This window comes from Petaurus breviceps, unplaced genomic scaffold, assembly GCF_028583685.1.
Source record: "Petaurus breviceps papuanus isolate PSGF00001 unplaced genomic scaffold, PetGlider_PUasm1.0 171, whole genome shotgun sequence".
NCBI classification, from domain to species: domain Eukaryota; kingdom Metazoa; phylum Chordata; class Mammalia; order Diprotodontia; family Petauridae; genus Petaurus; species Petaurus breviceps.
The window spans coordinates 26,588,777-26,603,631 of record NW_027185754.1 but is presented as its reverse complement, the minus strand read 5'-3'; the positions used below and the strand labels follow the sequence as shown (position 1 = coordinate 26,603,631).

Genomic DNA, 14,855 nt, shown 5'->3' with positions numbered 1-14,855 from the left:
TCATGCTTCCTCTGGCAGCTACTCAGCAGCTCCAGCTGGCACTTGGAAGTCTTCAGCAGAAGTTGCAGCTGGCTCCCAGAATCAACATCACTTCATCCAGGTTCTCAAAATAAAAATCATTCTCTCCAGCCTGGGCCTCTCTTCCTCAGCCTCCAGAACCTGGTTCCAAGAAGATCTGAAATTCCAGCTAGGGCTTCTCCTTATATAGCCATTAGTTCCTCCCTGTTCTGCCCCTTCCTGTTACATCAGCAACAGGGGTTCATACCTTTTGTTTCTTAACAGAGGCTTGATCTAATTAACTTCAAACTAAGTGCTAAGTACCTATTACCTTTGCTAATACAAAGGGATCAAATTACATTACTATTACACTAATCTTGAGCTGACTCAGGCTCACAGCACTAAGGTAATTCTTTAACTCCTCCCTAAATGATTCCCTATCCCACCAAACTCTTCCCTCCTAAAGCCTCCCACACCTATCACCACTATCTCAGCTGAGCTGCTTTTATAACTTAAGGGAAAACTGAAACCATCATCATGACCCTATTACTAGAAGATCAAACATAAAATCCTATTTGCTATTGAAAGTCCTTCACAATCTAGACTCTGCTTACCTTTCCAATCTTCTTACACTTTGCTTCATTCCTGCTAGCTGTTCCTTATACATGATACTTCCAAAATCGTGCACTTACACTGGTCGTCTCCCATAACTGGAATGCTCTCTCTACTCACGTTAGCTACTGGCTTCCTTTTATTTGAACACTATGTCTCCCATTACAATGTGAGCTCTGGGAGGTCAAGGATCATATTTTTGGCCTTTCTTCATATTCCCTGTGTTTAGCACATAGCCTCTGCACCTGGCCTACACCCTAAAACCTAGGCAACCTCTTATGACTCCACTCCTCTCCCATTAGAATAGAAACCCCTTGACAGCAGGGACTATTGGTCTTTTATTTCCCCCCCCCCCCCCGCCTCCCACCCCAGCATCTACAGCAGTGTGTGACACATAGTAAGTGCTTGATATATGTGTTTAGACTGATTAACTATATGGAGGGATTATCCACACTGACGAAATCACAGAAGTACTGAAATGAAAGAAGTATGTACAATTTAGACCTGGAAGGAGCCTTAGAAATCATCTGGATCAAGCTCCTTATTTTAAAAGGTGAGGAAACTGAGGCACAGAGAGGCTATGTAACTTGCTTGAGGTCACACAGTGTCAGAGCTAGAATTTAAAGTCAGGTCCTCTGACTCCAATTCTACCACATCATGCCATTAATATAAACATGTTGAAGACAATTTCTTTTTTTTTTTTTTGTCATATGTTGGCATTTATTATTTAAGCTGAAAACAGGTTATGGGGGGGGGGGCAAGGGAGAAGACAGGGAACCTAGAGCCTCTCATCTGTGTCTGCTCCAGACGGGGTTGATCCTGATTTCTGAGCCTTGGTCCAGGGCACACAAGGAAGCACACGATAAGATGAGGTTCCAGGGTACAGGTTGAGGAAAACAGCGGGGGTGGCCAGAGCTACACATCCAGCCAGAGGCGGGGCTGGGATTCTCCTTGGGTCAGCAGCACTGCTCCCTTTTGGGAACTGAAGCCTATTGATAAAGTCCCATCCCACATATTTCTCATAAAACATTCTTGTAGTTTCAGTCTTTGTGCTAAAGAATTCTTTCATCGCCTTTCTAGCTTCTTGTACTTTGCTTCCAGTTTCTTTGAATATGCATCCAGCTTGTAAGCTGCCTGCTCAAGGGCGGCTACCTGCTCCTCAATTAAAGTGATCTGATCCAGATAAGGCTGAAGGGTGGCATATTTCTGGTTTAAGTCCTTTAGGTTTCTACTTATGTTTACTGCAATATCTTTCATTTCTAGATACTTCAAGCTAGTCAATTTGTTCATATTTTCTAGAAGTTTGTAATCTTCACTGGTGGCTGTCAGCTCGCCTGTCAGGTACGTGGCCATTTTGGAGAACATGTCCTGGCACAGCTCCGTGATGTCCACCTCGGCGGGCTCCATGGCCTCCTCGGCCGTCTCCACCACGGCATCGTCTAGGCCGGGGGAAGGGAGAAAGGAGAAAGGATGGGGAGGGGGAACGGGAGGGGGAAGGTGAGAGGGAAGGGAAAGGGGACAAGGAAGGGAGAAAAGGGGAAGGGTGAGCAGTGGGAAAGGGAGATAAGAGGAGAGGGCGAGGGACAATTTTTTTCTGCATATGAGTTACAATGGCATTTTGTAGAACACCATGTGGTAAGAATATGGCCTACATAATGGTTTAGGCCAGGAAGTAAAGAGGATTCTAAACACAATTTAAAACTATTGGCTCAATACACATAGGGATCATTAACTAACTGGAATACTGTTTGAGCAGCCAAAAGCCCTTCCTCACTTGTGCAGGTAGCAAGTTAAGCTTAACTCTTAAATGACCTATTAGAAAGTTCAATATTCATTATTATATTAATTTACCTACACAATATAAACACACAAAGACCACACAATTACTTAAGTCTGAATGCTATTTTATACTTATTTTCTACACAATTATGTAAACACACACACACACACACACACACACACTCCTTTGCTAGTGTCCTTGATTATATTTCATTGCTTATTAGATTCCAGTATTTGGTACTCTGTACCACTCACAGGCCTGAGCTTACTATCACCTCCCCCTTTCTAATACAGTATCCCACACAAGTGTAATAAACCATGTTAATATTTCATACCACTGTGAAATGTGCTGGTGTATCAATTCAACATCTGCTGTCTTTAGGGTCCTGGAGTCCCGCAGAGACACTTTCAATTTGTAATTGAGTTCTATACTGAATTAATCAGCAGTTTATCTTTTTTACTAAAATAACATCTTCCCCACTAACCTGGATTTACATTAACAATTTATGTCAAATTACCTGCCAAGACAAAACTTATATGATTCTAAGCTACCATCCAGTAATGTTCCTTCTTATATTTCATTCTTGATACTCCTCTAAGCACTTATACATAGAAAAGTACAAATACATTGTTTTACACCAGTCTCCAAGTCAGATAATGTCTTAAATTTGCAATTTAGTTAATCATTCAGGGGGTTAAATTTAGGGTTCCTCTTCTAACTTTCTCTATTGTAGCGATAGCCACCACTTATTAATAAGTAAGCTATGATGAAAATGTTATTAAACATATTTGCACAACAGAATGAACTTTCTGCATAATAAAATGGCTTGTAAATCCTATCACTCTACTTTTCTCAAAGCTTTTGACCTTGGAATTTCCAGCTTCTGTACTAACTCATCTTTTTCAAAGCATTATATGTTCCAGATAGTGACTAGCACAACAGGAAAAACAGTCTAGGCAAAGGGGGAAATTTTATTTGCTCTAAATTATGAACTTTTTTTTAGACCAAATCAGCAATGGCAATTAACCAGTTACAAAAAGACATATATGAACATGATTACAAATAAAACAAAGATAAGAAGGGAAGTGGTCACAGGGGGGCGAGAGAGGGGAATCTGTGTCAAATTTCTGAGAAGGGTTTAGTATCTAAGATATATAAACAATTAACAAATATATGCAAACAACAAAAAAAATTAAAAAAAAACAAAGTAGTCAAAGAATGTGAACAAACTTATCAAAAGGAAGAATTGCAAGCTATTAAGAACCATTTGAAAGTATACTCCACAAAACCCTAAAGTTTCACCCCATACCCTGCAAATTAGCAAAAGTTACAAAAGATGGGAAGTCAATTTTGGAGAGACTGTGGAACGATAGGAACACTAGTGCATTATTGGTGAAGCTGTGAGTCTGAACAACCATTCTGGAAAGTAAATTTGGAATTATGCAAATACAGTTACTAAAATGGCCAGAGCTTTTGATTCAGAGACTCTAGGCTAGGCTTATGCCTCAAAGAGGCCAATGATATGAAGAAAGTCCCCACATATACTAAAATATTTGTAGCAGCACTTTTTGTGATAACAAAAATTTGGAAACAAAGTAGATTCCCACTGATTGGGGAACAGCTAAAAAAGAACGGTAGTACATAAGTGTAATAGACTATTGTTATGGCGCTGTAAGAAATGACAAGTGGTGAATAGACAGAAGCATGGCCAGTTCTATATGAACTGATGCAGAATGAAGTTAAGTAGAGCCAAGAGAACAGTATGTCCAATAACTACAATATAAACAGAAAGAACCATCACACACACACACACACAATCAGAAGTAAAGGGTAAAAAACTATAAATAAATACAGCTTGAAAGAAGAGATATAGAGACACTCTCATACCTTTGTAAAGGTGAAGTCCATATTAAAAGTAAACAAATTAATAAAGACAAAAAAATTAAAAAAAAAAAGGTGAGGTCCATAAATGTTATACACTGCATATATTTTCAAACATTTGCAAATCAGTTATGTTCATTTTTTCGCCTCATCTTTTTCTTTTTTTTGTCTTTAAAAAAATATCAGTTATACAGGAGAACTCTCTGGGATGAGGGAGGTCAGGAATCTTGGGGGGAAATTATGGTGATGTTTAAAAAAAGACATCAATAAAATACATTTTAAAAAAGAGACTATGATCTATACTATAGAGTGAGCATAGAACACTAGAGGTGGAAGGAAACCGGATATCAGTTACTATAACATTTTACAGATGAAGCAACTGAGGCCCAGGGAAGTCAAATAGTTTGACTAAAGTGTCATAGTAGTGGCAAAACTGGGACTTTAATACAGATCTCTGACTAATCCAATGCTCTTTCTACTACATTTATGGTAATATTTCCCAACTGCTTATGTGAAATTTCACCCAACATCCTCTTCAATGAGTCTCCTCATCCTCCTAACTCCAACTCTTGAATATTTTGATTAAATATTACTTGTTCACATAGAAGTTACTTTTTGTCTTCTGGATTTCTAAGAGGTATTAGAGAGAGGCCATGAAATATTCACCTACATGGTATATTTCTCCCATGTTCCACAGTTACTAGAAACATACAAACTGGAACCATTTAGGATGGAACAGCTGCTCCAGAGGAATGCATCAAAAATAATTACCTGTCCTATACCTACCTATTGTGTAAGAAAATAACTCCTTTTGTGGTATGTTTTACAAATAGTTGCATAAGTAATCTCTACTGTAACCTGCAAAACCTTTCAATACTACATTCCATGATTATAATGCCTATTAACAAGCACACAGCAGACACTTGAATAAGCTGGTTGATTAAGGAAACAAAATCTACAACCATATGACAAGAGCATGGAAACAAATTTGTATGGGAATTTTCTTAAGTCAACAAAAAGTCTCCCAAAGGCAATAACTATACATGTTAACTATTTGCAGTCACACTTCAAATATCTTTAGAAAAAGAATTAAGAACTTCAAAGGTCACATAGGATATCTCCATCAATGGATTAGACCACCTCTGTGGCCCCTTCCAACAAAAACATCCTATGTTTAATAGTCCAAAATTCTATGTACCTTTAACATTTTTGTTTAAGGTTCCTTCCAATTCTAATGTTTTAGATCTAACATTCCATATTCTCAGGTTCCTTTCAGTTGTGACATTCTGTGGTTCTAATTTTAAATTAAAGAATTCCCAAGGCCCTGTCCTACCACAAAGAGTCCACCATCAACCCATCCCACTCACTGGCAATTTTATTAAAAAGTAATTTTCCATGTAACCTATTGTACACTTTCTGATACTGAAAAGCAAAGACATACATTTGTCAACACCCACTCCTTAGGAAAATTCAACTTTTGACTCCCCCAAAAGATTATCTCAACAGCAATTGGATTTAAGATCTCATTTTTAGAAGCCTTCCTCCCAGAAAGGCCTGAGATACCACACTACCTTTCTTATCTTCAGATGAACATCAAAACAAGTGATGTGGATATTTATACTATGGAATATAAAAATGTAGAAAGGAGAGCTAAAAGGAAAGCACTAAACTCAATGAGCCCTTCCCCTTTTCTGCCTTCTCAATCTTAGAACACCAGAAGACTCCAACTAAAACAGGGCTAATTTGACTTTTAAACCATGAAGAGCTGTGACAAAAAAAAGTTACGATGAAAAAGATTTACAATTAACAACCACCAAATCTCCTTCTGAACTATATAAAACTAAGAATAATTCTGTACTGTGCCCTAGGGATATCTTAAGTTTGTGACAAGTCAAAAGGCTATTTTTTTTTCCATATTAAGCAAAATTAAATAATCTGAGTTTTCAAGTTGGAATAAACTACTAAAAAGAGGTCAGAGCTTATAGAGGCCTTCGATCACAGAACTTAAGAGCTGAGAGGCCTTACAACAGAATATTAACATTGAAAAGGGCCTGTTAGATAATCAAATTCAAGTCCCTAATTCTACGGATTAAGAAACTAAATTCATGGAAAAACTGTCATTATAAATGGAAACATTTTGGCCCACTAAAAATCCATAATCAGCTTTCAAGAAAAAATGCTTTTTAACATAATAATACTAACAAACTACTAACATTTATAGAGTTTTAAAGTGTAAAAGGTACTTTGCAAAGTTTTTCATTTGAGTCTTACAACCCTGTGTAGTAAGTACACAGTAGGTAGTACACATATCATTCCCATTTTACAGATGACGAAATTTTAGGTGAAAAGTTAAGTGATTTCCCCATGGTCACAGAGTTAAGTAAATGTTACTAGTGGGATTTGAATCCCGGCTTTTCCAATATCAAGGTCAGAACTTTTCTCACTATACCACACTACCTCTAAAATACACAACTGCCCAGAACAATAATTCAACTTTCAGATCAAGATACATATCCGACATGATATAAACAAAACCAAAAGAAACCAAAACAACCTTAGGAAAAGTATCCTCTGAAAAAAGACTGTCAAAAACCTCATGATTGTCCAAATCTACTATATCAACAGCATTTAACATTAGCAAAGTTAGTAGGAATAGATGACCTCTGAGGTTCTGAGGTCTCCTCTGATTTGGAGATTCTACAGGAACATCAAGAACTGCCAACATCAGTTTCCCCTAAACAGCTCCAGTGCTGCCTTAGGCCTGCTACAGAAATACTGAACCTATGTAAGAATCGATATCATCAGAAAGCAGATCACACTAAAGAGCTGTCAAAATAGCTAGTGACACCTGTCAAAATTAGCTAATCAAAGAACTCATTCTAAAAATAATCAAATACAGATAAAAAAAAAAAGGGCAAGAAAACAAATGAATATGCCTACATTAGTCCTCTGCACTCATCTACAGAAAGATTCTTGGCTCTCTGTAGACATATGCAATACCTAAACAGATGAAATTGCACAAACATAACCTTAAAATATAAAAACTTGGAAAACAGTCTAAAGATCACCTCATTAAGCTGGCACCTATTAAAGTGTTACTGAACAACAAAACATCAACAGACAGATGACAGAAATGGAGAATATGAAAACAGTTGTTTACTTCAGGTACTGAAGGTCAGCCTTTTCTTTTTAATTTTACATTTGCTTAAGCTCTGTGTTTGAAGCCAACGTGGGTTCAAGTTCCTCGGGAAGGCACTTCAGCTTAACACTGATAGTCTTCCTTGATTTTCATTGTCTGCTGTCTGAGTTTAGCCAGCAAACCTCCCAGCAAGTGGTCACCTTCCTACAGAGTCATTAAACCGCTGAATGTCAGCTGGTGGGATTAGCCAGCAGCTTCCACACCTGAGCCCCCATGGCAGGGACAGAGACATTTGGATCAAGATCACTAATGAATACAGAATTCATATGCAGCCTGTCATTGCTGTGGAGCTCCCAGGCACACAGAGACAGCCGAAATACGACAGAGAACAGAACAATTGTTGACAAAGATTAAAAAGTTTTGGCAGTTGGAAGGGGAAAACCCCACAAACACTACTCTTCTCATCATTCAAATAACAAGTTTGGTTTTTCCCTTATTTTTATTTAGGATCTTAAAGATATATGTGTAGTCCTTTATGCCTCAAACAGAAAACTGTCTTCAATATTCAAAGATTTTTCAGGAAATTAATTTCATGATTAATTTGGGGGAATCATGATTTCTTAATGCCCTACACTACCAATATAAAGATAAACATTCCTATGTAAAATAATGTTTTATAAACGCTGAACAAGAATTTAGAGAACATGCTGGCAGGAGGAAGTAGTTAAAAGGAACAACAAAATATCTAGAATTTAAACAAAGTTCTCCCTCACTAACAAAAGAGTTTAGTATTCGCCAGTCAGGAATGTGGTATGGAGGAAAAGCATGAGACTTAGGCATCTCAGAGGCTCTGGGTTCAAGTCCTTGGACCAGTATTTAATGTGTGACTCTGGCTAAGTGACTTGTATCTTACTGAGTCTGTTTCCTGATCTTCAAAGGAAGGGGGAAAGGGGTAAAAGAGAAAAGGGGGAAGAAAGGAGGAGCAGAGGGAACCATGGGAAAGGAAAGGGAAGAGAAAGAATCCTTCCAAATGATATCTCACCGATTTCACAGGGTTCTTATGAGGAGATTGCTTTCCAAAGCTTAAAAGTACTATATTAAAGTGAGTTGATATTATTATTACTGTCTGAGTGAAAAAGAATAAGAGGAAAGGCCTCCAGCATAGCAAACAAGATCCTCTAAAGAGAATTTATGATAAAACATGGAAAAAAGCCACAGAGGAAAAGAAGGTGGGAGGGATATGTCGTTGGAGAGGGAGGGGTTAGAGTAAAGGAAAGTGCTGGAAAGTCAGGATGGCCTAAGTACAAATCTTGCTTTCAACAAATGACTAGCTATGTGAGAAGAAGCAGGTCATGTGATTACAGATTTGGCACTGGAAAGAACCGTATGTGTCATCTGATCCAATTTTACAGAGGAGAGAGAAAGCTCTGGCCCAGAGAAGTTAACATGCCCAAGGTCACACAGGTGGCAGAACTAGTACTACCAAACCCAGCAGTGTCTTTTCACTATACCAATCTCTTTGAACTTCAGATTCCTCATCTGTAAAATAGGAATACCCCCTACAGTAATGACCTCACAGAGTTGTTTTAAGGATCAAATGTGATAACATATGCAAAGAGTTTAGTAAACTTAAATGTTTACTATCATTTATATTATATCAGTGAAAAAAGTACCTACATCATGAAAATTAAGGATCATTCAAAGCATGATGTCCTAGGAAAATTTTCCTTTCTTTATAACTTATTAACTCTTTTCCTTTCAACTCTATACTGCCTTCAATCCTCCAAAAGCACTTGTATGGACTAGCTCTTGTCTATGAAGTGAGCCTCTGTTAAAATCTGGAAATAACATAGAAATAGGGAGTAGCTTGGCCAATCTCTATCACTGCTGAGGAAGTATTTGTCAACCTGTTTTAGGAGAAAAACAAGCGGAGTCATGTTTTTTTTTTATATTTCACTCTCAATAAAAATGCATTTACCCTTGACTTGTATATGAGTATTTTCACTGCCTGCTTATTTATTTCTATGTAACTGTAATATAAAACAGCTTCTCTCAGACTGTATTACAAAGATTAACCACATCCATCTATATATAATATTTGCTCAACAGCTAAACACAATGCCCCATGTATAAATGAGCAGTCTGGTGAATGCTTTGTGATGGCACTGTCACATCTTCTTACAAGTACAAAAACCTAATGCCTTCCTTGATGAGTGGCCAACTCAACAGCAGTCTGTGTATTACAAAGGGATAGTGCTTCAGAATCTCTTTGGGGCAGTGGTCCTATAAACAGTTTTCCACAGAATTCCAAAGTTGAAAAGGACTTCAAAGGTCAACTACAGTGCAACCCTTAGACAACTAGGTGGTACGGTGGATAGAGGGCAAGGCCTGGAGTCAGGAAGACCCAAGTTCAAATCCAGGCTCAGACACTCACTGGTTGTGTGACCCTAGGTAAATCACTTAACCCTATTTGCCTGAGTTTCTTTATCTGTAAAATGATATGGAGAAGGAAAAGGCAAACCACTACAGTATCTTTGCCAAGAAAACCCCAAATGGAATCACAAAGAGTTCAACATAAAAGAAACAAATGGACAAGTCCAACCCTTACCTGGGACATGAAACCTGCCTACAACATCCTCAATCATACCATAACCCAACCTGTAAGAGACTCGAGTGACAAGGAATTCACTAGCCCAGATGGTCTGAAGGTCTCTTCCAACTCCTAAATTCTGTGATGTCTTGAGGACACAAAAGCCTCGGCCAATAGGGAAAATCTCTAAATTATCTTCCCTCCATACCAACAAAAGAGGACAGCAGAGACCTCTCTATTAAATAGTAGTCTGTAACTTCCACATGGTGTGCTTCATTTCAAGGCGCTACTACTCTTCCTTTAGAAAAACTAAATTAAAATACTAATACACAGCATTCTTACGACTTGTGGTCCTAACACTGTCCTTTTCCATCTGCTCTCTTCTCCCATTTCTAGTCTACAACTGACCACATGACCAAACCAATTCCATTCCACCATAGCTGAATGTTTGGCACTGCCTTTTTGAGGCAACTACAGGGCTTTAGGGCTGAAACTACAAACATCTTTAGCAATCTATAAGGACTTCTTTCTCAAGAGGCCAGGTCTTGCCTCATGATGAAATATGACTCCATAAATCAGATAGCTGAAGCAGCACTTGCGTACGTCACCATCTATCTTTTGTGGTTTCTCTCTGAAGGGTGCAAGCTAAGAGCTCATCTCTCCGGCAATGCAACCAGGGAAAGGACCATCACGGCTGGCATTGACAAAGCATGTGCTACTTAAAACTGAAGACACACTAAGACTGGGGAGGCGAGGGGGGATGGGGGTGGCAAGAGATGGGGAAAGAGTAGAACATCCTGCTGGTGTTAGCATGCCTCAGGCAGTGGTAGAAGCTTCAGCAACTCATCTTCAAAAGGCAGAAAGCCAGGGCTCTAGAAACCTGCAAAAATTGGCTAAGCCTGCAGTCTTCATTTCTTTAAGTCGAGCATCTTCAAAGTCTAGAATTCTAACTGTAGGGCACAGCAGCTGCCGGTGCAGATTTGATTCTCTCTGCTTTTGGCAGCTCTCAACTTGAAATTCTAGCAAAAGAATTTTTCAAGTTGCTATTATTGCCTGTCATGGATTTATAAATATTGTGCACTCTCTGCTGTGGCATGGCTCTCGTGGGACGCCGGCGCATGCCAAAAGCATAACAGAATGAGAAACAGTTCCTCTTCTTCAAATAAATGCTAATTTTTTCTTAACTGTGCTCACACGATGTGTTTGGTGATCAACTTCAATAGTACAGAATATATATCAGAGAGGAAAAAAAAGCTGATTGTCTTTTCCGGCATCATTCAGCTGCTACTTTCATTAAGCTTGTTTAATTAGATTCCAGATGCTAATTTGCAAGTCGATACCAGAGGGTGCAGGACAGTTTGCCTTTGAATCCTCTCTCTGTGATGTGGTGGTCTTGTAGCACACCACTACCCTTCAGTAGCCTGAGCAAGATTTTCTGACAATTAGTGCAAGGGGGAACAGTATTGATCTTGACAGACTAAATATTAATCTTCTACCCATTTGAATGAATTATAATTTTTACTTCAAGAGTTTGTTTCTCACCATACCAAATGAAAATGTCCTTACCTTACAAAGAAATTTAGTTGCAGCAAAGCTAGCTACATTTTAAGTGATTCTGATTAGTATTCCTAATACAACCACCATCGATATTTCAATTAAGCAATTTTATGGATCTGCATTTCCAAACAGAAGTTTTAGAGTAAGGGCTAGAAGTGATCTCAGAACACAGAATGATAGAATATGGAACAAAGGATGCTAAAGTTACCAAGGACCGTAGAAAGTTGGCATTAGAATGCTAGAGTTAGAAAAAACCTTAGAGAACACCTAGTTCTCTATCATCTAGGGAAACTTAGATCTAAGTTTCACAACTAATATAACTTGAGAGTAGAACCCCAATCTCCAAGTTTAGTATAATCATTTTTTCACCATATCAGACTACTTTCAGTTTCTTGTCTTTACCACCCTACTTTTTAACAGGTACCAAGATATATAAGGGATGGACAGGACCTCAGACTAACTAATGCAACTTCCTCATTTAACAAATCAGTTATCTTGTTGTTGGGTATATGACCCACACTAGAAAGTGATTTACAAATACTAAGACATTATCCTTATCACTACTGCCTGAACAAGTTATAGTTAATATGTGGAACTACAAAGAAAAACTTTATGTGAATGGTTTCATGAAACCAATGATCAGTAACAAAAAACCTATTACTCTACTTAGGGTGCTATCAGTTTCTATGCTTTGTAAACAATAAAGCACTAGATAAATAGGAGCTACTGTTACTACTACAGACAACAAACACATTTTACCACATATTGAGATTTCGTGTTTTGTTCATTCATTTAGAAAGCATTTGTTAAGCAATATGCATGGCCCTATTTTAGCCATCAGGAACTATACAAACTTCAACAATATTCACAGTCGTTGCCCTAAAGGGACTTTGATAAACATGAATGTAAATAAAGTATCATATAAAGTAGACTATATGAAATGAGTATGAGAGGTTCAGATCAGATGCTCTAAGAGAAGCTGGGTGATACAGTAGAAAGAATACTGGGCTAGTCAGGGGATCTGGATGCCAAATCAGCTCCAATATTCTGGAGAGAATATGACCATATGTAAACCTCTCCGAGCTTCACTTTCCTTATCTATAAAATGGAGATAATATTTATACTGCATATGGGTAGAATTTCAACAGTCTTAGCTAAGGATTCCTCTCTGAATCCAGGAAGTCAAGTAGGACCAAGGGACAAAGAAGGTCAAGTATCACACTGCATTTGGAATCCCGGGTTTCACAACTAGTTACTCAGATTAAGTGGAACAAGAACCTCAATTTCCTGATTTCTAGTGTAGTCATATTTTTAGAGAATGCTGGACCTGGAATTTAAATCTAGCTTCACTTACTAGATATGTAACCTCAGGCAAGTCACTTAATGTCTTCCTGTTTCCTCATATGGAAAATGGGGTTGAAGCTAATAGCATCTTCCTCCCAGGGTCTTTGTAAGGATGAAATTAGATAACATTTATAAAGTGTTACTACAAACTTAAAGCATTTCTAGCTAGCTAAATGCTATTATTATTATTTCTACTCTAACAGACTTCTTTTTCCTCTCATTTTTTCTAACCAATACCAAGACGCATAAGAATCAGAAAAATCTAAGGGCTGATAGGTATATACAACCCAATTTACAAAAAGGAAGGTCCCTTATATACCAGCTACCAATCCGCAGAACTGTGTTATAGCAAAGAACTGGAAATATTTGTAGCAGTACTTTTTTGTGATAGCAAAAAACTGGAAACAGGGGAGGCTAGGTGGCACAGTGAGTAAGAGCGCCAGCCCTGGAGTTGGGAGGACCCAGGATCAGTTCTGTCCTCAGATACTTAACACCCACACAAAAAAACTGGCTGTGTAACCTTGGGCAAGTTACTTAACCCCAATTACTTAAAAAAAAAAAAACAACAAAACTGGAAACAAAAAGGATTCCCACTTATTGGGCAATGTGATATATGAATATAATGGAATATTATTGTGCTATAATAGATGGCAGATATGATGATTATAGAGAAGCATGAAAAGATTTACATGACCTGATGAAGAGTGAAGTAAGCTGTCAGGAAAACAACATACAATAAAACATTGTATATTGTATATAATAATATACAGTAACTATAACAATATAAAAGGAAAGAATCACCCCAAACTTCTAAAAATGAATGCTGCAATATTACCAAGGAGAAGCATGACCCCAAAGAAAAGACATGAGAGGACAATTCCCCTCACTCTATAGCAGAAGTGGAAAATCACACAGGCATGAAACACTGCATATATTATGAGATTTTTCCGATGCACCAACCGATCAGTTTTTACTCCTCCCCTCTTCCTTTTCTTCTTTTTCTCTTAATAAAAAATCCTTTGTTATACTGGATGCCTCTCTAAGAAGAGGAAGAAAGACCTAGGAAATTTAAGTGATGTAAAAACAGAAGAGATCACTAAAAGTTTATTTTAAGCAGGGCACAGAAGCACACACCTATCATCCTAGCTCTGAGAGGCTGAGAGGGCATATCAATTGAGCTTAGGAGTTCTGATTTGCAGTGGGCTAAGTCAATCAAGTGTCCAAACTATGCCCAGAACCAATATAGTAGGGTCTCCAAGAGCAAGAGGCTACCAGGCTGCCTAAGGAGAGGAAAACCAGCACAGATTGGAAATGGAGCATGGTCTTCCTCTCACACACTGCCCCCACCTCCATTTTTTTTTTTAACAGATTCTAAGGGCTGAAAGAAACCTTAGTAAAAATCTGGTTTCAAATCCTGTTCTGCTCCTCACTATGCCCTTAAATAAGTCTCTCAACTTCAGTTTTTTCCTTTGTAAATTGAAGGGAAGCACTGACCTCTAAGGATCACTCTTGTTCTAAATCCTATGATCCTCAAGGATAAAGGACCTCAAGTCCAACCTCTTTATTTTAGAGAAGAGGCAAGTGAGATCCAAAGAGATGCAATTTTGTGCACATTAAGGAGCTACAATTTGAATTCAAGTTCTCTGACTCCAGATCTACCACTAGGATGAAGGAGCCTATTATCTAATTGTGGGAGAAAGAAAGAAAAGGATCAGGAAGACACTACATATTTTTGTAATCAGAAAGTCCTATATATTAAAATATCTTCATCATCATCATTTTATGATCATGTATTTATTCTGCAAGTCCTCCAACATACCACCTTTACAACAATGTATGCATAGAGCAGAGATGCAGCCTTGACTCAATTCTCTTTATAGAGAGGTAAATCAAAGTCTTTTTATCTAATTTAAAGAATCTTAGGTTTTACCCATATATTCTAAACCCTGAACTTA

General features: G+C 38.0%; 2 protein-coding genes across 2 annotated transcripts in view; both read right to left on the bottom strand.

Annotated features, from left to right (window-relative positions):
- The window catches only part of PSMB7 (proteasome 20S subunit beta 7), a 93,906-nt gene that overhangs the window by 24,491 nt on the left and 54,560 nt on the right, over nt 1-14,855 (bottom strand). The window lies entirely within an intron of this gene.
- Nucleotides 1,000-4,284, bottom strand: LOC138157202 (biogenesis of lysosome-related organelles complex 1 subunit 2-like). The gene has a single exon (XM_069082781.1). It carries the CDS (start codon nt 2,014-2,016, stop codon nt 1,675-1,677), a length of 342 nt encoding a protein of 113 aa, XP_068938882.1. The 5' UTR covers nt 2,017-4,284; the 3' UTR covers nt 1,000-1,674.